General features: G+C 58.4%; 1 protein-coding gene across 9 annotated transcripts in view; it reads left to right on the top strand.

Annotated features, from left to right (window-relative positions):
* Nucleotides 1-19813, top strand: part of GTF2I (general transcription factor IIi) — a 103768-nt gene extending 83955 nt beyond the window's left edge. For 8 of the 9 annotated variants that reach the window (XM_051841224.2, XM_051841219.2, XM_070064514.1 and 5 more), the window contains 17 exons: nt 454-512; nt 4690-4761; nt 5591-5774; nt 6244-6302; nt 7302-7376; nt 8938-9039; nt 9467-9532; nt 9687-9870; nt 11512-11567; nt 11879-11959; nt 12255-12338; nt 12626-12809; nt 14629-14657; nt 16934-16975; nt 18309-18350; nt 18514-18588; nt 19054-19813. In XM_051841224.2, the coding sequence (XP_051697184.1) occupies nt 454-512; nt 4690-4761; nt 5591-5774; nt 6244-6302; nt 7302-7376; nt 8938-9039; nt 9467-9532; nt 9687-9870; nt 11512-11567; nt 11879-11959; nt 12255-12338; nt 12626-12809; nt 14629-14657; nt 16934-16975; nt 18309-18350; nt 18514-18572 (1378 nt within the window). In that variant the 3' untranslated portion in view covers nt 18573-18588; nt 19054-19813. Of the gene's footprint in view, nt 1-453; nt 513-4689; nt 4762-5590; nt 5775-6243; nt 6303-7301; nt 7377-8937; nt 9040-9466; nt 9533-9686; nt 9871-11511; nt 11568-11878; nt 11960-12254; nt 12339-12625; nt 12810-14628; nt 14658-16933; nt 16976-17062; nt 17108-18308; nt 18351-18513; nt 18589-19053 lie in introns of those variants that run through there. The other variant, XM_070064512.1, reaches the window with a different exon arrangement.
* Nucleotides 19814-20434: the final 621 nt, after the last annotated feature.

The following is a 20434-nucleotide window of genomic DNA, read 5'->3' as shown; positions in this document are numbered from 1 at the left end:
GAGGGTGAGGGTGACAGTCCAGCTGGGCCGTCGTGCCCGCACAGTGGAGTGTGGGGTTGGATAGGCCTGCGTGTTCCCCTCACCCATTCCTTCTGGAATGCGGCGCGCCAGGTGGGCCTGCCAGGCCTCGACACGAGACCAACGCACTGGGTTGGCCGGGTGGCTAAAGGTGTGAAAGCACATTGTAGGAGGAGAATTCCCACTGTTGAAGGGCCGCAGGGTAAGTTATTTGGGTGCAGGGGTAGGGTCACAAGGAAGGAGCGCTGAGTGATGGGGGTGGTTCCTACTGGCTGGGGCATGTGGAAACATGTAAGATGGTGTGGCTGTCAGTAGGGTGCGCTGTCCGGGGGCAGGGACAGATGAGCGTAGTTGATGTAGTTGGCAGCGCACAGCTCTGTGGGAAAGGTCCTGTTCTGAATGCTCTCACTAATCATAACCGCGCTCCTGCTGCAGGCCAGAGCTTCTGACTCACAGCACAACCGAAGTCACTCAGCCGAGGACGAATACCCCAGGTAAGGAGGCCTGAGTCCTCGGTGGAAAGCCCACGTCAATTCTTCTCAGGCCTTTTAGACTGTACTCTCTTAAAGCCATGAAGCCATGCCACCCTGTCGTTTGTGGAAGCTGGCTACAGGCATTCCTTGGTTTATCAAGATGAACACACCCAGGCTGGTAGCCGGACTTGCATTTCATTCTATAACAATGAGTCATTCTACGTTATTTCACTAGTTGATTTAAGCAGCCTGGTGTGTATTTGATACTTGGAGCTCATCCTAACTCCAGTTAGCCACCGGAGGCTACTAGCTGCCGCATCAGGCCACAAACAAGGGGCAAGGGGCTTGTCAGCTCTCCTCACGTGGGCCCTGTTCTCAAAGCAACAGATTGTGTGATGACTCCAGCCTGTCCGCTAATATCGCAGCCCAAGTTGTGGGTGAATGATTTCACTTCTTTATTTGAGCTCTGATGAGCCCTTCTTTCTTTCCTCTCTCTCTCTTTCTCTCTCTTTTTTTTTTAACCTGCCATCTGCTGGTTCACTCTCCAGATGCCCTCAGTAGCCAGGAGAGGACGTGGTGGACCAGGAACCAGCGACTCACTCTAGGTCTCCCTCCGGCTTGGCAGGGACCTAAACACTTGAGCTGTCGCCTGCTGGTGACATGGAGCTGGAACTGAGAGGGGGCCAGGGTTGAACTGGGCACTCTGTGCAGGACACAGGTGCCCCGGCCATGCCTGCCCTTCTCTGCCTTTGTGTAGTGTCAGAAAGAGCGAGTACATCTGCAGGTCTCTGCTGCCAGGGCCTGGACAGCCGTAGCTGTAGTCTGTGTTGCAGACCTCTGTTTTAACTTCTTCTTCAAGGTTTGTGTGTTTGTTTGAAAGGCTGGGTGACAAGGAGGGAAGGGGACACCAGGCGATTGGCCTTCTCTCTATTGCTCACTCCCCAGATGTGCACAGCAGCCAGGGCTGGGCCAGGCTGTAGCTGTGATTAGGAGTTCCATCCTGGTCTTCCAGATGGGTGCAGGGGCCCAAGCACTTGGGCCATCTTCCACCGCCCGCTGAGCTGGATCAGAGGTGGAAGTGCTGCAGCCCAGCGTACCCCACTGCTCCATGGGGCCAGGCCCAGCAGTGGGGAGTTTGAAGTTTTCAGGAAATGAGTGTTTGAAAAGGTGAGGCCGGCGCTGCGGCTCACTAGGCTAATCCTCCGCCTGCGGCGCCGGCACACCGGGTTCTAGTCCCAGTCAGGGCGCCGGATTCTGTTCCGGTTGCCCCTCTTCCAGGCCAGCTCTCTGCTGTGGCCCGGGAGTGCAGTGGAGGATGGCCCAGGTCCTTGGGCCCTGCACCCGCATGGGAGACCAGGAGAAGCACCTGGCTCCTGCCATCGGATCAGTGCGGTACGCCGGCCACAGTGGCCATTGGAGGGTGAACCCCCTCACTGTCCACTCTGCCTGTCAAAAAAAAAAAAAAGAAAGAAAGAAAGAGTGAATCCTGAGTGTCTGTTAGTGTCTTAAATGTGTGCGGTCACTCTCGTGAGCACTGAGGGGCCGTGTGCGGTCAGGGTTGTGTGTCCTGAAACAGGAGTGCTGGATCAGCTTTCAGGACGCCTGGGGCAGCTAGTGAGGGTCCGGGCAGCGTGCCGAGGAGTTTCTTTGTGTGTGATGACGTGAAGGGCCATCTTTGCGTAGGGCGGCATGGGAAATACTAAATACTGTGCCGGGGAAGCCCGCAGTGGAGAAGGTCATAGCCCTGTCTAACTGACCCAGAGCTTCGCCCCCAGCGTGCCTTTGCTTTAGGCAAAACAAGGGTGTTGGTGATGAAGATTGGAAGGGACACGTCCTGTGCTAAGGGGACCGTGTGGAGAAGGCGGGTATTCCCAGGGCCTTGCCGTGCCCTGTCTGGACGTGGCGATTGCCCAGAGCCGCCTCCCCCTCCTTGGGGGAGACTTCACGTTCAGGCTCGCGACAAATGCGAGTGCCTGCAGACACTGAGCACAGTCATTGCGTCATTGAAAGAGCGTGCAGGCCTCGGCGGTATTCCAGCTGCCGTGTCGTGCCGTTCTCAGCAGTACTCGATCTGCTGTCTTCAAGCATAGGTCAAAGGCTTGTAACACAAGGAGAATCTTCAAGTTCCCAGTCTTGTGAACAGAGCTTGAGTGTCTGCCATTCTTAGCAGACCTTGGGAAGGAATGGGAGGTGGCTCTTGTTCTGACACAGTGGTGCAATGGCCTGCCAGTGGCCAGCTCGTCACCGATTCCATGACACGCAAAATGTGTTTGTCACTGCCGTCAGAGAAGTCTCCTTAAACATGCTGGGTGCAGGTTGGTGAAAGATGGGTGGCATGGGGCCAGTCTTGCAGCATAGCCGCTAAAGCTGCTGGCTGCAACTCCAGCATTCCATATGGGCACCGGCTGTAGTCCCGGCTGCTCCACTTCCAATCCAGCTCCCTGCTAATGTGCTTGGGAAAGCAGCAGAAGATGGCCCAAGTACCTGGCCCCTGCACCCACTTGGGAGACTCGGAAGTAGCTCCTGGCTCCTGGCTTTAGACTGAACTCATTATGGCCATTTGGGGAGCAAACCAATGGATGGAAGATCTCTCTTTCTCTCCATACCTCTGCCTTTGAAATAAATACATCTGTTTAAAAAAAAAAAAAAAAAGGATGGGGCTGGCACTGTGGCGCAGTAGGTTAATCCTCCACCTGCAGTGCTGGCATCCCATATGGTCTCACACGCGGGTGCAGGGACCCAAAGACTTGGGCCATCTTCCACTGCTTTCCCAGGCCATAGCAGAGAGCTGGATTGGAAGTGGAGCAGCCAGGACTACAACCGGCACCCATATGGGATGCTGGCGCTTCAGGCCAGGGCGTTATCCCGCTGCGCCACAGCGCCAGCCCCTCAAATAAATAAAATCCTTAAAAGAAAGAAAAAGAAAAGGAAAAAGAGGAAGGGAAAGAAGGATGGATGGATGTCACATGTGAAAAAGGTGTGGTTAGCCCAGTGACAGAGTTTGAAGGGGGGAGACGGGGGAGGGTCCCCGGCTCCTGTCTTCCCACACTGAAGGAGCAAATGCGGCGGAGGGCGCTGCAGGGCAGGAGACCGCACTGCAAGGTGGCAGAGCCCGTGGCCCTGGAGTGGGGGTGTCTGGGTGTCTCTGTGAGAAGTCACTGAGATTGGGTTCACACTGGAGGGAGCCTTTGGGCTGCTTTGCAATCCAGAGGGTGCTCTGGCCTTGTGCACCGTGGGTTAAGCTGCCGCTCGGGACCCCGGCGTCCCACACTGGAGAGCTCTTCAAGGCCCGTCTTCCTGCTGCGCGCCTGGGGAAGCAGCGCAAGACGGCCCCAGTGCTCGTGCCCCTGCCACTCGAGCGGGAGGCTGGGTGGAGCTCCCTGGCTGCTGGGGCCGCGAGGGGAGTGAGGCAGTGCTTGGAGGCTCTCTGTGTCTCCCTTTCTGTCACTAAGTCTTTTTAAAAAAGAAAAGAAATCCAGAGGAACTTGACAGCTCGGGCCCGGCTGCAGGGGAGCCAGGCTTCCTTTCCAAGCACAGGCCATGTCAGGAGGGGATTCCCGAGGTGGCCCGCCTTCAGCGGGGGTCTCAGAATTTCCCGAACATTCCCCACCGCCCTTGCCAGCGACCCCAGGACGTGCACTCTGCTCCTCCTCGGCACCCGCAGCTCCGCCCGCCGACAAGCCGCCCGTGCCTGTGTCTCCTGATGGCCTTTTCAGTCCGTTCTAAAGGCCACATGGAAAGGTCGTGGTTGCCTTGCACGGAATGGGCTGGAAAACCGAGCAGCGGGTGGGTGGGGGTGCGCTCAGCTCCCTGGTGCCTGCCGCGTGTTTCCTGAGAGATGCGCTCGTGCGGTTTCGCATCACAGGACACAAGGGCTGGCTGTGTAGCGAGCAAATCCGAGTGCAGGGTCTCGCCGAGCCCGCGTGGGAGCCTGACAGGCCTCCCAAGAGGGGCGTGTGAAAACCGGTGCTTCAGTGCCGCTGCTTTGGTTACACCGCGAGGGAGGCGTGCATTCATCTCCATGCCTGTCTTCTGGTAGAGGGCGAGTTCAGGAAGTCATGTTCACACGCACAAGCTTCTGATTGCAGGGTTCGGCTGAAGGAGGGTGCGCGTCCCGACCTCCGGTCGCGGTCGCGGTCGCACGCGCGCGCGCATGCGCACAGCAGCCGTGCTCACGGGCGTTGTCTTTGCTTTGCAGTCAAGGAGGACTGGAACGTCAGAATCACCAAGCTGCGCAAGCAAGTGGAAGAGATCTTTAACTTGAAGTTTGGTAAGACGTAGTGCTCGTGTCTACTGCCACACGTAAATAAAGGCCGCGTCCACGAGGAGTCTCTTGGGTCAGGACCTGCGTGGGTTCTGGCCTGGTTCTGCCCAACTCACTGCTCACACGAAGCACGCCACCGTGCTCCTCTCGGATTCTGATTGTCTGGTCGGTATGGGGGAGGGGAGGAGGCCATGGGGTGAGTTCCCCTCCTGTGGTCTGCACGTCTGCTATGGCCGACGCTGGCCTGGCACGCGTGTGTCGCCACTGGTTTCGACCTGGATCTGGGGCAGCGGTTCCGGGAGCGCTGTCCGGAGTGGGATCCAGGTGGGATGTATCTGTCATGGCAGAGGAAGGAAGCAGCAGGGCGTGACAGCAGGGTTTTGGGCGTTGCCATCCGATTATTTAACTCCTGGAATTGACATTTTGTGTTTCCATCAGGAGCCTTGAAGACTCTGCCTCTGGTCACTAACGCCCATGCACCCCACACAGCTCCTGTGTTGACATAGCAAACTTGGCGTCCAGATGGCAGCACAGGACGGCCGGGGCCACTGCTGTGTGGGATGGCCTTACTGCATTCTGCCCCGTGTTCCGAGAGCGCTTTGATAACGCAGCCCTACCTTTGATTTAAAGTGCTAAAGTGTCCTCTTAACGAATGCTTGCCTTTTAGGCTTGTTCTTCTTCTGATTTGCACATTGTACTAAGCAAAAGTGTCTTTAGTGTTGAGTGGATATTGCTAGGTTGCAGGGAGCGTGCACAAAACTTACTTGCGAATGCGAGCACAGATGGAGAGAATGTGGGTACAGCTTTATCTTCCATAAGTGGTGTTGTCTTTCAGCTCAAGCTCTTGGACTCACAGAGGCGGTGAAAGTCCCGTATCCTGTGTTCGAATCCAACCCTGAGTTCCTGTATGTAGAAGGCTTGCCGGAAGGAATTCCCTTTCGAAGCCCTACCTGGTTTGGAATTCCGCGACTTGAAAGGATTGTCCGTGGGAGTAATAAAATCAAGTTTGTTGTGAAAAAGTGAGTGGGACTTGCCCTGGAAGTGGCATGATCGGATTGCCTGCCTGTGTGAGTGCTTTTCCAGCGGGAAGGAGAGGCCGGGCTCTGAGCTGCACCCTGGCGAGTCCCCGCCTGTGCTTGCCTTGTGCGTCAGCTGCCGTTCTGCGGCGCTTGCGTGGCCTCTGGGATGGGACGTCTCCGAGGAGTCCCAGACACTTGGGTGGCTGTTGCAGATGCTGTTCTTTCTCTGCTCTCACTCCTGGCCATGGTTGGCAGTGACTGGCTGTCAGTGGCTGCATGGTTGGAGAAACTGAACTGGTGTGAATTTCCTGTCTCATGAACGGAGTCACTTACTGTTCATAAAATCCCTCATCAGATTGTTGAGGGGAGGGGAGGTGGGTTTCCTGCCCACAAAAATGGAAGTCCCTGGGGCTGGGGCGCCTGCGTGAGGCCTGCGCCGCACTGACCGCTGGCCATGTTTTCCTTGCAGGCCTGAACTGGTGGTTTCCTACCTGCCTCCCGGGATGGCGAGTAAGATCAACACTAAAGGTAAGAGGCGCATCTGCTGCTCCCTGTGCCCCACGCATGGCCGCATTCTGCACCCGCGGGCCTCAGATAGTGTTGCCCAACACCTTCATGAGGCCTTGGCTTCATTTTTGTTTTTTCTTTTTAAAGATATATTTTTATTTATGTATTTGAAAGACAGAGTTACAGAGAGGCAGAGGCAGAGAGAGAGAGCCTTCATCCACTGCTTCACTCCCCAGATGGCTACAATGGCCAGAGCTGGGCCGATCCGAAGCCAGGAGCCAGGTCCTCTGGGTCTTTGACGTAGGGGCAGGGGCCCAAGCACTTGTGCATCATTGCTGCTTTCCCAGGCATATTAGCAGGGAGCTGGATTGGAAGTGGAGCAGTCGGGTCTCAAACCAGCGCCCATATGGGATGCCGGCACCACAGGCAGCAGCTTTTACCTGCTATGCCACAGCGCCATCCCCATTTCTTTGTTTTTTTTTTTTTGGTTGGGTTTTTGTTTGTGTTTTTAAGATGGATTTTGGGGGGGGGGGGCGGGGGATTGATTGATTTGTTTGGAAGGCAGAGTGACAGGGAGCTTCCATCTGCGGGTTCACTCCCTAATTGGCCGCAGTGGTCAGGAGCCTGGAGCTCCATCTGGGTCTCCCACCTGGGTGGCAGGGGCCCAAGCACCTGGGCTTTCCCCCACTACCTTCCCGGGGTGCTGGTAGGGAGCTGGATCGGCAGTGGAGTGGCGGGACTCACGCCCACACCCCAGCGCGGGAGGCGGCGTCTCAAGTGACGCGTTAACCCGCCGCGCTGCTCTGTGCCTTTTATGGTGTTTACGTAGTGGCTGCGTTCTCTTGTCCACCATGACGTGTCCGCGGCCTCCCGTGCTGCCGTCTGCAGCTTTGCCAGGGCTCGCGCAGGATCACGTGCTGAGCTTGCTCTGAGGGCCTGGCCGAGGGCCGCGGGTGGTGGCGGCGCCCTCTCCCGCTGTGGCCTGGCAGTGTGCGAAGCTACCGTGTGCTTGTCTTCCAGCTTTGCAGTCTCCGAAAAGACCACGGAGCCCCGGAAGCAACTCGAAGGTCCCTGAAATTGAGGTCACCGTGGAAGGTGAGGCCGCCATCTCTGCCCAGTCTCGGTGTTTGTAGCTAAAAGTTGAGGAGCCCTTGAGCGTGCTGTCCGCAGTCGGCTGTGTGCTGCTCTGAGGAGAATCCCCAAGTGCTTCTTCCTCTAGGACAGTCAGGTGCAGAGAGCAAGGCGCAGTACTGCTCTCTTCTCCTCTGGCTCTCTCTCCTTTACAGGGACCACCGTTTAGAGATGATTTGCATGGCGGTGGTTAGGGCTGGTTTAGTTGGTGCTGGTCAGGGGTGGTGTAGCCGGCAGTGCCTCGGGGCCGGTGTTGCCGGGGGTGGGGGTGGGGGGCGAGTTAAGCTCCTGCTGATGTTCCTGGGGCAGCAGATGGGGGCTCAAGCACTTCAGCCCCTGCTCCCCAGTGGAAAACGCGGGTGCAGTTCTTGGTTCCTGGCTGTGGCCTAGCCCAGCCTGGGCTGCTTTCTGCTTTTGAAATAAAATAAATAACCTTTAAAAAGAAGTGGGTAAGTAGCAGCGCCACCCCGCCGTCTCCTTCCTCCTCCCCCCTCCCGCTGACCCGTGGGGTCCCGTGCCCAGGTTTAGTGCTGAGGTACTTGATGCAGAACCACCCGCTCTCGGCCAGCCGTGGGGTCGGTGTTTCCTCCCGTCTCCGTCAGCATGGCACGCTGCACCCTCCATTTCCCGTGTGTAGGAGGATTTGCAGCCTCGATCTTGAGTGGGCGATAGTCTCCCGCCGTGACCTTGTGGGTTGGAAGCTGTTTCCCCACTGAGAGGAGAGAGGTGTGCACCGCGCCCATCCTTTCCCCTCAGAGGCGCCGGCAGTTTCAAGTGCACACGTTCAGTCCCTCGCTGCTCTCTTCTGGAAAGTTCTGAGGGTGTCTTTCCTTTCCTGAAGGAGCCCCTGGTTAGCTGTGAGTGCATTGGGGTTCTTCTGGGTGAACGGGAACCCGCCCCTGAGTCCATCAGCACTTGATGGGAGGGGTCCATGCGTGGCAGCAGCAGTTAAGTTAGGCTTCGCTGGATGGCTAGGACTTAGGGGCTGGCGCTGTGGTGTGGCAGGTACAACCACCGCCCGCGGCACCGGCATCCCACAGGGCACTGGCTGCAGCCGGCGAGCAGTGTGCACCGTTAACAGCTAGGGGTCTGTGCGCAGCTTACTCGCCAAGCTCAAGTGCTGGGGCTCGGTAGGACGCTAACTGGAGTGGAAGCCCAGCGCCTTACCGACACCTCTGCAGTGAGGACGTCGAAGCTGTGGCTCGTGTCCGCGGAAGGCTGGTTCACGTCCAGGTGGAGACAGCGGGGCCGGGGGTGTGCTTCTGTTAGGGGCCAGCAGGAAAGTGCAGAAGCCAGCACAGGCTGCCAGCGTGCTGGGCGCACTGATGCTGCGCCAGTGTCCAGTGGCTCGGGTCAGCCGGGAACGAATGGTCCTCGGCCTGTGGGCGGGTGTCTGCCCTGGGAGTGCCGTGTGCGCCCCCTACTCGGCCTGGTTTCCAGCCCAGGCTGGCAGCGGCCCCCACAGCCAGGGTGGAAGCCTGACTGGCGCGTGGGGACCGTGACTCTTTCTGCAACTCTTCCGTAGGCCCCAACAGCACCAACCCTCCGAGCTCGGCTGTCCGGACGCCCACCCAAACTAACGGCTCGAACATTCCCTTCAAGCCTCGGGGGAGAGAGTTTTCCTTTGGTAAGTGCGGGTCCGTTCTCAGTATGATGAGTCAGGACACTGCGTTTTGTGAGGGCACTTGCGTTCTGCGTGGCAGACCAGAGGCACCAAGTGGTGTTGAGATGCCTGAGCTCCGGTCTGATGCCAGCGCCTCGCGGCTCTGTGACTGTCGCTCTTGTCTTACGGGCAGAGCGGAGGCAGGGCCGTGTGCTCCACAGCGTGCCGGCCACAGGGCAGGCTCTGTGACCTGGAAGGAGACAGCGTTTGCTCTTAGCCACCGCCTGGTAGCGGCATAAAGCCTAGGGTGGCTGCCAGGGCTCAGCCGCGTCAGCAGCCGATGGAGCGTTTTTATTTTGCACCGCTTAAAAATGCAGAGTTAGAATCGGGTGAAGCACCCTGCCTGGGAGTGCGTGTTGCTAAGTCTGACGGACACTGCGTTTATGCGCAGAGGCCTGGAATGCCAAGATCACCGACCTGAAGCAGAAAGTGGAAAATCTTTTCAATGAAAAGTGCGGTGAGTTCGTTTTGGGACGTTACTAAAGTCGTGCTCTGTCAGCAGAGGGGCGGGCGCCGGGCCGCTTTCCCGGGTGGGAATGCCGCGGTTTCCCCCTGTTCTGAGCACTGGGGGTGGTGCTGCGGGCGCTGAGACGGCCCCTGTGCGCCTGCAGGCGAGGCGCTGGGCCTGAAGCAAGCCGTGAAGGTGCCCTTCGCGCTGTTCGAGTCCTTCCCGGAAGACTTCTACGTGGAAGGCCTGCCCGAGGGCGTGCCCTTCCGGAGACCCTCCACTTTCGGCATCCCCAGGCTGGAGAAGATCCTGAGAAACAAAGCCAAGATCAAGTTCATCATCAAGAAGTAAGGGGATCCTGCGGGAGGGGCTGGCGCGTGACCTGGGACTGTCCGACATGCGCGGAGGCTGCGCAATCAGCACTCGGCACAGGGACAGGGGAGGGAAGGGGGTTGCAGGGTAGGGGGTGACAGCTCCCGTCCACCCACGCGTCAGTGGTGCTGGTAACTGCTACTGGGATCTGAGCAGGGGTCTCTCCCTTCCCCTCTTCCCGCCACCCCCCCCCCCCCACACACACACACTCATCCCTTCTTTCTTTCTAAAATGAAAGAGAGAGAGAGACAGACCTTCCATCCACTAGTGCACTCCCCAAATGCCCAGAAAGGCAGTGGTGGGCCGAGCTGAAGCCAGGCATCAGGGGCACAGTCCAGGTCCCCATGTAGGCAGCAGGACCCGGCTGCTGGAGCCGCACTGCTCCTGCCAGGGCCTGCGTTAGCTGGCAGCGGGGTTGGGAGCCAGGGCCAGGGTACGGGCATTGCAGCTGGTGCCTTCACAGACTCCTGCCAGGGCCTGCGTTAGCAGGCAGCGGGGTCGGGAGCCAGGGCCAGGGTACGGGCATCGCAGCTGGTGCCTTCACAGGCTCAGTGCCCGCCCTCTTTTTTTTCTTCATCCTTGTTTTCTTTTTTTTTAGTTTTTAACATATTTTCCAGAGGCCTTTTATTTTTCCAACTGATTGAAGATTTAAGATTTTTTCCTGCACTCATGTTTATTAGAACATGTATGAATTCATCTAAGAATTGAAATAGATGGGAATAGTTGGCATTTAAAAATACCCACTGACGCTCAGTATTTGAAATTAACTGAAATGCGTTTAAGACTTATTTATTTATTTATTTGGAAGGCAGAGAGAGGAGAAACAGACAGTAAGTTCTTCCATCTACTGAGTCACTTCTTCCATCTACTGAGTCACACGGCTGCAACAGCCAGCGCTGGGCAGGCTTGAAGCCAGGAGCCAGGAGCCCCATGCAGGGCTCCCCTTGAGGTTAGCAGGAACCCGAGAACTTGAGCCTTCCCCCTGGTGCCTCCCGGGCACGTCAGCAGGCAGGTGGGTCATAAGCAGAGGAGTTGAGGCCGGGCTGAAATACGGGGTGCCACACCCCAAGCAGCAGCCTAGCCCCCGCCCCACAGCACTGGCCCAGCCGAATGTTACGTTCTAGGATGGTTGCTGTGCACCGGCTGTGGGGGGCTTGCTTGCATAGCTGTCGTGGTGACGTCACTCCTAGACCTCCTTGCTGGGGGTAGGGCTTGCTCTGGAGTCCCCTGGGAAGAGTCCCTGTCGCCGTGGTGATGGGCCCAGCTGGGAAGGTGTGTCTGTCAGGCAGGCCTCTGCCGCTGCCTGCTGGGAGAGACCCTGTGCCCACGCCTGCACAGGCCGGCTGTGGCCCAGGCTTTGCACACGGGCGCTTCCTGCCGCCCTTCTCGGGACACGCTCTGAGCGTGAGAAGATGCCCACGAACAGGGGCCGGAGGGCGGGCGGCACTGAGGTCTCAGCTGTGACTCGCGCTCCTCTGGTAGGTGGCCGTGTTGCTGCCTTTCTGACGTCGTTGAGAATCAGATACTTACTCGGAGAGCGTTACGGGTTTCTCAGTGCCGTTGAATTTCTGGTGGTAGCGTTCTGCTGTTGCCTACGAGCATTTTCTCCTGTGCAGGCCCGAGATGTTTGAGACTGCCATCAAGGAGAGCACCTCCTCTAAGAGCCCGCCACGTGAGTGTCCTGCTGGGGAGCGGAATGCGTTTTGCCCAGCGCCGTCTCGTGCAGAGGGGTCTTAGCTGCTCGCGGTTTAGTTCTCTGAGCGGTCGTGTGTCTGTGTGTGCGATGCTGTGCTAAGCACCGTCAGGAAGGGGAAAACCAGCTCTTGGGACGCCTCCTGTCGATGTGCCAGGCAGAAAACTGGCCCTGGCCTGCAGTGGGTCGTGGCCCATCCGCGTGGTCTGGGCTCTGGGCACGTGGCTTCCTGCTTGGGAGGGGATTCCGACCAGCTCTCCACAGCTTCTAATCTTAGCTTCTGTTTCAAGGAAAAATAAACTCATCGCCCAGCGTGAACACCACTGCATCGGGTGTCGAAGACCTGAACATCATCCAGGTGACGATTCCAGGTACGAGCGCTCCTGCCGTCGTGGGTGGCGGGGCTGGCCCTGGCACGCTGGCACGCGCCCCTCCAGGGCAGCCGGGTCGCGGCCCTCTCCAGTTTTTCTCGGAAGGGCTGTAGGCGGGTGGTGCCCTTGGCTGGGATGACCCCTGTCACTCACCCAGTCTGTCCTTTAAGAAGTCTACGTAACACAGCCGATGATGTAACGGCACTCAGCACTAAGGTTCTAGCTCGAGCCGTTCACAGGCGTGGCACAGAGAATTAACAGGGCCTTGTTCTGGGTTTTCTCTCGGCCGTTTCAGACGATGATAACGAAAGACTGTCCAAGGTCGAGAAGGCCAGACAGCTGAGGGAGCAAGTGAACGACCTCTTCAGTCGGAAGTTCGGTGAGTGCGGCGTCTGCGGCGTCAGCCGGCGCTGTGCTAAGCAGGGAGACTCCCTGGGGTGAGGGAAGCTACAAAGTCAGTATTCCTGCTCCTGCTGGGTCTCTCAGTAAGGAACGAGGAGCGATGCCGTGTTGGTTAATGCCCTTGAGGTTCACATCTGTGTCTCAAGTGCACCGCCCGTTGTCGGTGGCAGGGTGGTGTCTGCAGTAAATCCTGGGCTCGTGTGTTCTGAATGCGTCCTCGGGTGGGTGCCGGGCTCATCCGCGCCTTTGTGTTGGCCTCTGCAGGTGAGGCGATCGGTATGGGCTTCCCCGTGAAGGTCCCCTACAGGAAGATCACCATCAACCCTGGCTGCGTGGTGGTGGACGGCATGCCGCCGGGGGTGTCGTTCAAGGCCCCCAGCTACCTGGAGATCAGCTCCATGCGGAGGATCCTAGACTCTGCCGAGTTCATCAAGTTCACGGTCATCAGGTGAGCGTCCCTTGCCGAGTCAGAGAACGGATCCGCGCAGGCATGGCCCACGTCATCTTCAGTGTGCAGTCAGATCAAGTTCACCAGGCAGCAAAGGAACAAACACAGATACTTACTAGTTATTTTATTTTTTAGCTTTTTAAAGATTTAAGTATTTGAAAATCAAGAGTTAGAAAGAGATGGATCGGGCCGGCGCCGCGGCTCAACAGGCTAATCCTCCGCCTTGTGGCGCCGGCACACCGGGTTCTAGTCCCAGTCGGGGCACTGATTCTGTCCCGGTTGCCCCTCTTCCAGGCCAGCTCTCTGCTGTGGCCAGGGAGTGCAGTGGAGGATGGCCCAAGTGCTTGGGCCCTGCACCCCATGGGAGACCAGGAGAAGCACCTGGCTCCTGGCTTCGGATCAGCACAGTGTGCCGGCTGCAGCGCGCCGGCCACGGCAGCCATTAGAGGGTGAACCAACAGCAAAGGAAGACCTTTCTCTCTGTCTCTCTCTCTCACTGTCCACTCTGCCCGTCAAAAAAAAAAAAAAGAAAGAGATGGATCTTCCATCCACTAGTTCACTCTCCGGGATGGCCTAAGGCCAGGATTCAGCCAGGTTGAAGCTAGGAGCCAGGAACTTCTTCCTAATCTCCCCTGTGGGTGGCAGAGACCCACACACCTGGGCCATCTTCCACTGCTTTTCTTAGACCATTAGCAAGGAGCCGAATCAGAAATGGAGCATCCTGGACTCGAACCAGTGCCCTAGAGGGATTTGTTGTTGTTGTTTTGTTTTTTAAGATTGACTTATTTGGAATTCAGAGCCACTGGTTCACTCCCCAGATGGTCCGAACAGCCCAGGCTGTGCCAGGCAGAAGCCAGGAGTCTGGAGCTCCTTCTCAGTCTCCTGTGTGGGTGCAGGGGCCCAAGCATCTGGGCCATCTTCCGTTGATTTCCCCAGACCATTAGCAGGGAGCTGGATTGGAAGTGGAGCAGCTGGGATACGAACCGGCTCCCATATAGGATGCTGCGGGCACTGCAGGTGGTGGCTTTGCCCACTGCGCCACAGCATGGCCCCTTGTTAGTTATTGTAACTGTTAGAGCCCCTCCTCCCAGAGCTCTGCGTAACGCTCTGGTTTTCGAGGCCAGGGTTTGGCCTGTGGGCCACGGCCAGCCTGTCCCCGTTTCCACACTCTTAACGAAACGCACTAGGATCCGGTGTTTGCACGTTGCCCGTGGGCGCTCTGTGCTGACGCAGTCGGGTTGCATGGTGGAGACAGATGGTGCGGCCTGCACGGTTGAAACAGCATCGGCTCCGTTTTTGTAACAGAAGAATCCTGGCAGCCTCGTGAGACATCGCCTCCCAGGCTGCAGCCCGCGCTGGCCGCTGCTCATAGTGCAGTCGCTGTTGCCTCCTTGTCTGTGGGCGGGGCCAGGGCAGGAGAGCGCTCCGTTTATTTGTGCACACCCTGTGAGTGGCAGCTGCTCCCCAGACCTCAGCTGTCGCTGTATCTCCGCAGGCACTGCCCACCAGGGCCCCGGTCTAGTGGAAGACCCCTTAGCATCAGCACCTAGCAGTCGCCAGGGCCCCACCACCACCACCTTTGAATCTGTTTTCTCCCCTTCATGTTCTCCCAGCTCCCCCGGCCTGAAAATCCCACTGAGCCGGGGCCGTTCTGCACGCCATTCCCCTGAGGCAGGTGGAGAGCTGCCTCCCACCAGGATGCGCCCCCAGGCTCAGCGTGCCCTCCTTGTGGTCCCCCTCCGCCCTCGGCACTGGTCCCTGTCAGCGCACGGCATGCGTGTGGGACCAGTGTCGCCTTACGCAGTGTTTCTCTTTGTAGGCCGTTCCCAGGACTCGTGATTAACAACCGTGAGTATCTCGGGAAGCCGCCGGCGACCCTGGGGGTTGGGGGGAGTGTGTCCACAGCCTCAGCTCGGCTGTGGCAGGAGCTGCACGCGGGGTACAGATGAGCTCCTTTTCCAGAACGCTTGGAACCAGAAGTGTTTCGAGCCGTGGGTTTTCTCCCACTGTGGAGTATCTGCTTATACATGGCGAGGTACCTTAGGAACGGGACCCAGATCTAAACGTACAGTTCGCTGCTTCGTGTCGATGGAGCTCTTTGAACCATGGGAAGGAGGTTGCATCTGCTGTCTTTAGCACGGCCGCGTCTCGACCACAGTCTGTCTGTCTGTCCTGTGATCACACATGTGGGATTTCCCGTTGTGGCGGCCTTGTCTGTGGTTGCGGTGTGGTGGGATTCAGCCACGGCCTGTGGCTGGCTTGCATTTCTCTGTCTCTTTTTTGTAGCTTTTGAGATAACATTTTAAATTCACGTGCTAGTCAAAGGCTCTGCTCCACTAAATGAAAAGAGTTGAACACATAGAGGTACAGGAGCCTGGTTCAGCGGGGGTGTGGGCAAAGGATCTAACTGCAGTCAGACGAGAAGAGGAACAGCAGTAGTCCCTAGTTCTGAACACTTGGCTGGACCAAGACTTGAAGCAGCGTTTGCCAAAACCCCGGATCTGCCGCCAGGCTGATGGAGGCCGTTCCTTTTCCATGTTGAGTGTGAGGCAGGGCCTGTGGCGCGTGTCTGTGTACGTGTGTCTCTGTGTCTGTGTCTATGTGTGTGTGTGTGTGTGTGTGTGTGTGTCTGTGCCTGTGTGTCTGTGCCTATGTCTCTGTGTCTGTCGGTCTCTGTGTCTGTGTCTCTGCGTCAGTGTTTCTGTGTCTCTGTGTCTGTCTGTGTGTGTGTGCCCGTGTCCGTGTTGAGTGTGAGCCCCGCATGTTGGCAGAGCCTGCGGTGCGTGTCTGGGCCCCGCGTTGTCCTCCAGCCGCAGCCACTCCTAGGCACTCCCTGGGTGGAGACCTGACGTCTCCTCGGCTTCCTCAGCCGCTATACGGCCACCGTGGGACCCACGGCGGAGAGTTTTAGAGCGCTGTTTGCCCTTCCACTCTTAATAAATGTGGAACTCTGGCTTCGGTCTTGTTCTATTTTAAATCCTAGAGGCAAAGACAGAAAATGACGCCTCGCATCCATTGGCTCACTGCCCGCGGTCTGAATGCCCAGGAGCCTGGAAGACAGTCCGGGTCTCCCCCTGTGGGTGGCGGGGACCCAAGGACTTAGCATCACTGCCGCCTGCCAGGGTCTGTCTGTTAGCAGGACGCTGGCGTCGGGAGGAGAGCCGGGGCTCGAACCAGGCGGAGCTGAGATGTTGCGGCTGAGCCGCGGTCCCCTGCAGAGCCTCACCTGCTGGCTGGCTGCCCGTTACAGTCTGCCTGCCCTCCCCTCGGCGCGTTCTTGCTGCTGCTGCCGGGTGCTGGTCCCTGCGGGGGTTGTCGTGCCACCCTGGTCACTTGTGTTAGTGGCCCTGGTGTTGACACAGTGTCTGGTGCAGGCCGAGCTCTCGGGTCTCATTCAGTGAACAAGTGTTCGGTGCCCTTTCTGTCCCCTAACGTCCCTGTGGTTTTGCGTGGTATCCGGAGCCGCCTTCGTCACATTAGCATGGTGTGTGTGGTTAGACTGCAGGGTGAGCCTCGGCCTCTCCTTCCTCGAGCCGTCCAGTCCTTCCTGCAGTTGTAATGATTCTGGCTCGTGAGAACCATCTGCGCTGACCGATGGGTCCTCTGGGTTGTGCCCTGGCAGTCACCTTCGGTGTGGTGTGCGGGCTCTGGGGGCTGTGCTCAGCGGGCCCCCGTGGGCTGGGAAGCGCGTGGCTGTGCGCCTGCTCCGCTGTCACGCATTTCCTGTCTCGTCTTGCGCATTCTGAGGTTCATTTTTCTGTCAGGTTGCTTGCTGCGCAGCCCGCCCTTCCGTTGCTTCTTCCAGACTCTGCCTCCTGTCTGCAAGGAGCTGGGGAGGCCTTGCCGACTAGAGCGCGCCCTGTCCTCTAGGGGCTTCTGTCGGTCCGAGAAATCCCGTCGCAGTTCTCTGCTTCGCCTCTAAGTGCCGGCTGGTCTGCGTGCTGCGGGGGTTCAGTCAGGTGTTGGGCCAGTGCTCTGCTCCCCTTGTGGCGGTCTCCAGGGAGTCGGGGTGGCTGCACGGGCACCCGGCCTAGGGTGTCGGCGCGCACGGGTGTGAACGCGGCTCTGCAGTGGGACGGCGCGCTCACTGAGTCTCTGCTGAGCCCCGTCTGCTTTCTTTCCAGAGTTGGTTGATCAGAATGAGTCAGAAGGCCCGGTGATACAAGGTGAGTGAGACACACACACACACACACACACACACACACACACGGTGGTACAGGTGAGTGAGACACACACACACACGGTGGTACAAGGTGAGTGAGACACACACACACACACACGGTGGTACAGGTGAGTGAGACACACACACACACGGTGGTACAAGGTGAGTGAGACACACACACACACACGGTGATACAAGGTGAGTGAGACACACACACACACACACACGGTGGTACAAGGTGAGTGAGACACACACACCACACACACACAGTGGTACAGGTGAGTGAGACACACACACACCCTCGGTGATACAAGGTGAGTGAGACACACACACACACACACGGTGGTACAGGTGAGTGAGACACACAGACACACACGGTGATACAAAGTGAATGACACACACACACACACACACACATACCCCTCCCCACGCGGCAGAGTGCGTGTCCCCGCATGCTTGCTCGAGCTCCGGGGTCTGGAAGCCTCGTTACATGAACACAAGCTGATGCGGGCTGCATGCCGAGTGGCCCTGACGTCAGAAACCCAAGAACCCGTGGTGCAGAGTGAGCCAGCAGAGCGCCACCCTTCTTCTTTTCTTATTAGTTTTTTTGTTTTTTTAAGATTTATTTATTTGGAAGGCAGAATTACAGAGAGGGAGAGGCAGAGAGGTCTTCCCTCTGCTGGTTCACTCCCCCAGTGGCCACAACAGCCGGGGCTGGGCCAGGCTGAGCCAGGGGCCCAAGCACCCGGGCCATCTCTGCTGCTTTCCCAGGCGCATTTACAGGGAGCTGGATGGGAAGTGGAGCAACCGGGACTCAAACTGGCGCCCATGTGGGATGACTGTGTCACAGGCGGTGGCTCTACCCGCTGCGCCACAACACTTGCCCCTTGGGATCATTTTTTTCACTGAACTCCCATAATAGCCAAATTATGTTGGGTCAAAATGGGTATGCAGGGGTCTTCTGCAAATTTTTGTTTTTTACTTTGGGAAGTACCTTTTATGTAGCGTGCTTTAAAAAATCCCAGCTGAGCCAGTACGCTGGGCTCGCTCGTGAGACGGCCTGCTCGTAATGGGAGACTTTGTTAATTCTTGTGTCTCGGGACGACTTGGTTAAAGGAGCCCACCGGCACGGGGCGCGGCGACGCGAAAAGGCGCTGCTCGCTTTCGGGGCAGAGCGGTTCCGGGGAGCCCGGTTTGAGCGAGGGTCAGTGGGATCTCGGGTTCACATTCGTCTGGGCCTTGGGCTTTCTGTGCAGACCCTGGGGGGCTTCCTCCCCGTCTGCCTCGCCTGCACTGCTGAGGTCGCTGTGGGCCTCAATCTCTGTGTTTGCCTTTAGAATCGGCCGAGCCCAGCCAGCTGGAGGCCCCGGCCTCGGAAGGTAAGAGCCCTCTGGGAAAGCCGGAAGCCGCTAGGACCGCGGGAGGGTGCGGGGTGCGCACATTCCGGCGCTGGGGGAGCGTTCCGTTTACAGTCCAGTGTGGTTGCCGGTCCTGTCTTCGCGGTCGGTGGTGCGGTTAATCGGGCGCTTCTGTTCTTGCCAGAAGTCAAAGAGGCCGACGGAAGCTCTCAGATCAAGCAGGAGCCGGAGCCCACGTGGTAGACCTGCTTGTCCTCGGGTAAACGCGCCGGAGCCGCCTGCCTGTTCCGGGGTGGGGGTGGGTCCAGGGGTGGGCGGGCCCTGGTGGGGTGGGGGTGGGCCCTGGTGGGCAGTTTCCGACTCCCCGTCCTCACTGCCTGTCTTGGCGTGGGCGCAGTGGCACCTGCAGTCTGCACCTCTGGGCCTGTTCCGGGCGGCTGGGACTTGGCCGTGTTATTAGCGGGAGGGGCGGCACTAAAGCAAGAATCAGAGACAGGATCCCCGTGCCCTGTCCACCCCCCCCCCCCCCCCCCGCCAGCACTTGGGCTGTCCGCGTGGGCTCTGCCCTGGAGCTTAACCACGCACTCTGCCAGCGGAGACTCGGGTGGCCCCGGGATTCGCCTCGCGGTCTGCGTTCCGGGGCCTCAGCTCCCTAGCGCGTGGCGAGGGCCCGGGCGGCCGAGGCCGGCCTGACCTGTGCCCGCTGTCTGTTCTCCCGTTTCAGCCCGGGCTGCCGTGGCGGAGGAGCTGCGCGGAGCGGTCGCTGCCCACGCCCACGCCCTGTAATATACTTGTATAACAGAAATACCTTCTATACAAACCTTCTTTTCTACTTTTAGATAGAAATGTCTACTTTTTCAGCAGTTCTGTGAATTGAATCAAAGGCAGAGTGACTGTAGATTTGGACCGGCTGCTTTACTCGGGAATGTATTATAAGGATTTTGCAGCGATGCTGGGAAGACGGCAGGGCCGGGCCGCCGGCTGTCCGCCTGTCCGCCTGTCCGGCAGAGCCCGCGGCCGTGGGGTTGATTGTCCAATCAAGCGAAGGTAGCTCCTCCTGGAACATCTCAGCTTCCGCAGTGGAGACAATTCCTGTGCTAGTTCACTCCTTAGTTTTTCTATTTGAGAAATCCGCGCGATGCGCTCCGCGGCGCTGGGTGAACAGTTAGTATCTGTATATTTGACGAAACCTCTTCCTGGGCTGTCTCTCATGGCCCCTGTGTTCTTTGTCACCGTGAAAGGAAGCCCCGCGGGGAGCGTGAGGGCTCCGTGCGTGCGCGCGTGGGCCGCGGCGGGGCGGGGCGGGGCCGCCAGCGCCGCTGGAGTGCGTCGTGGCGTAGTCTTCAGTAGCTTTACCACAATATCCACCACGGAGAATTCTATTACATGGTAGCAGAAATAGGCATTTTTATGTGTTGCTTATATTTTACCTCAAATTAAATTGTAGATATAGGGTAATAAATAAAATCCATCCATGCCTTTCACACACGAACGCGTTTCTTTCTGAGGCCACGTTGCCTGCTCTCTCCTGGAGGGCGGGCAGGTGCGTGCCAGGGGAGGCCGCTGCGGGAATCCTGGTCGGCTGGGGGCTGGGGAGTGGGTGTTACACACACACACACACACACACACCTGGTGCCGGGGAGAGGGTGTTGCACACACACACAGCCATCCGGTGCTGGGGAGAGTTACACACACACACACATGCACACCTGGTGCTGGGGAGAGGGTGTTACACACGCACACCCAGTGCTGGGGAGCAGGTGTTACACACACACAGACACAAGTCAGCCTGCCCAGCTGTCCCGCGGGTGCCTGGTGCCGTGGCCCGTGGCCCGTGGCCCGTGGCCCATGGCCGCCCCGTGGCTTCAGCACCCTCTCTGGAAAACACCACAGGGAGGGTTTGGGGGAAGCCCGCAGGCCCATCATGCCGGCTCCTTAGGGACCGCGGCCCTGTGACCCCAGCCGTGGATGGTGAGCGGACGGCCCTGCCCCCGCCGTGGCCTGGAGGAGACACCGGCCAGTGCCCCGCCCTGCGCCTGTCCCAGGGGCACGGGGTGAGGTTTGGGCGCGGCTGGGACTTGGCACGGGTGGGGGCCACCCTTCCC

The sequence above is a fragment of the Oryctolagus cuniculus genome, chromosome 19 (assembly GCF_964237555.1).
Source record: "Oryctolagus cuniculus chromosome 19, mOryCun1.1, whole genome shotgun sequence".
In the NCBI taxonomy this organism is placed as follows: domain Eukaryota; kingdom Metazoa; phylum Chordata; class Mammalia; order Lagomorpha; family Leporidae; genus Oryctolagus; species Oryctolagus cuniculus.
This window is presented reverse-complemented; position numbering and strand designations above follow the sequence as displayed.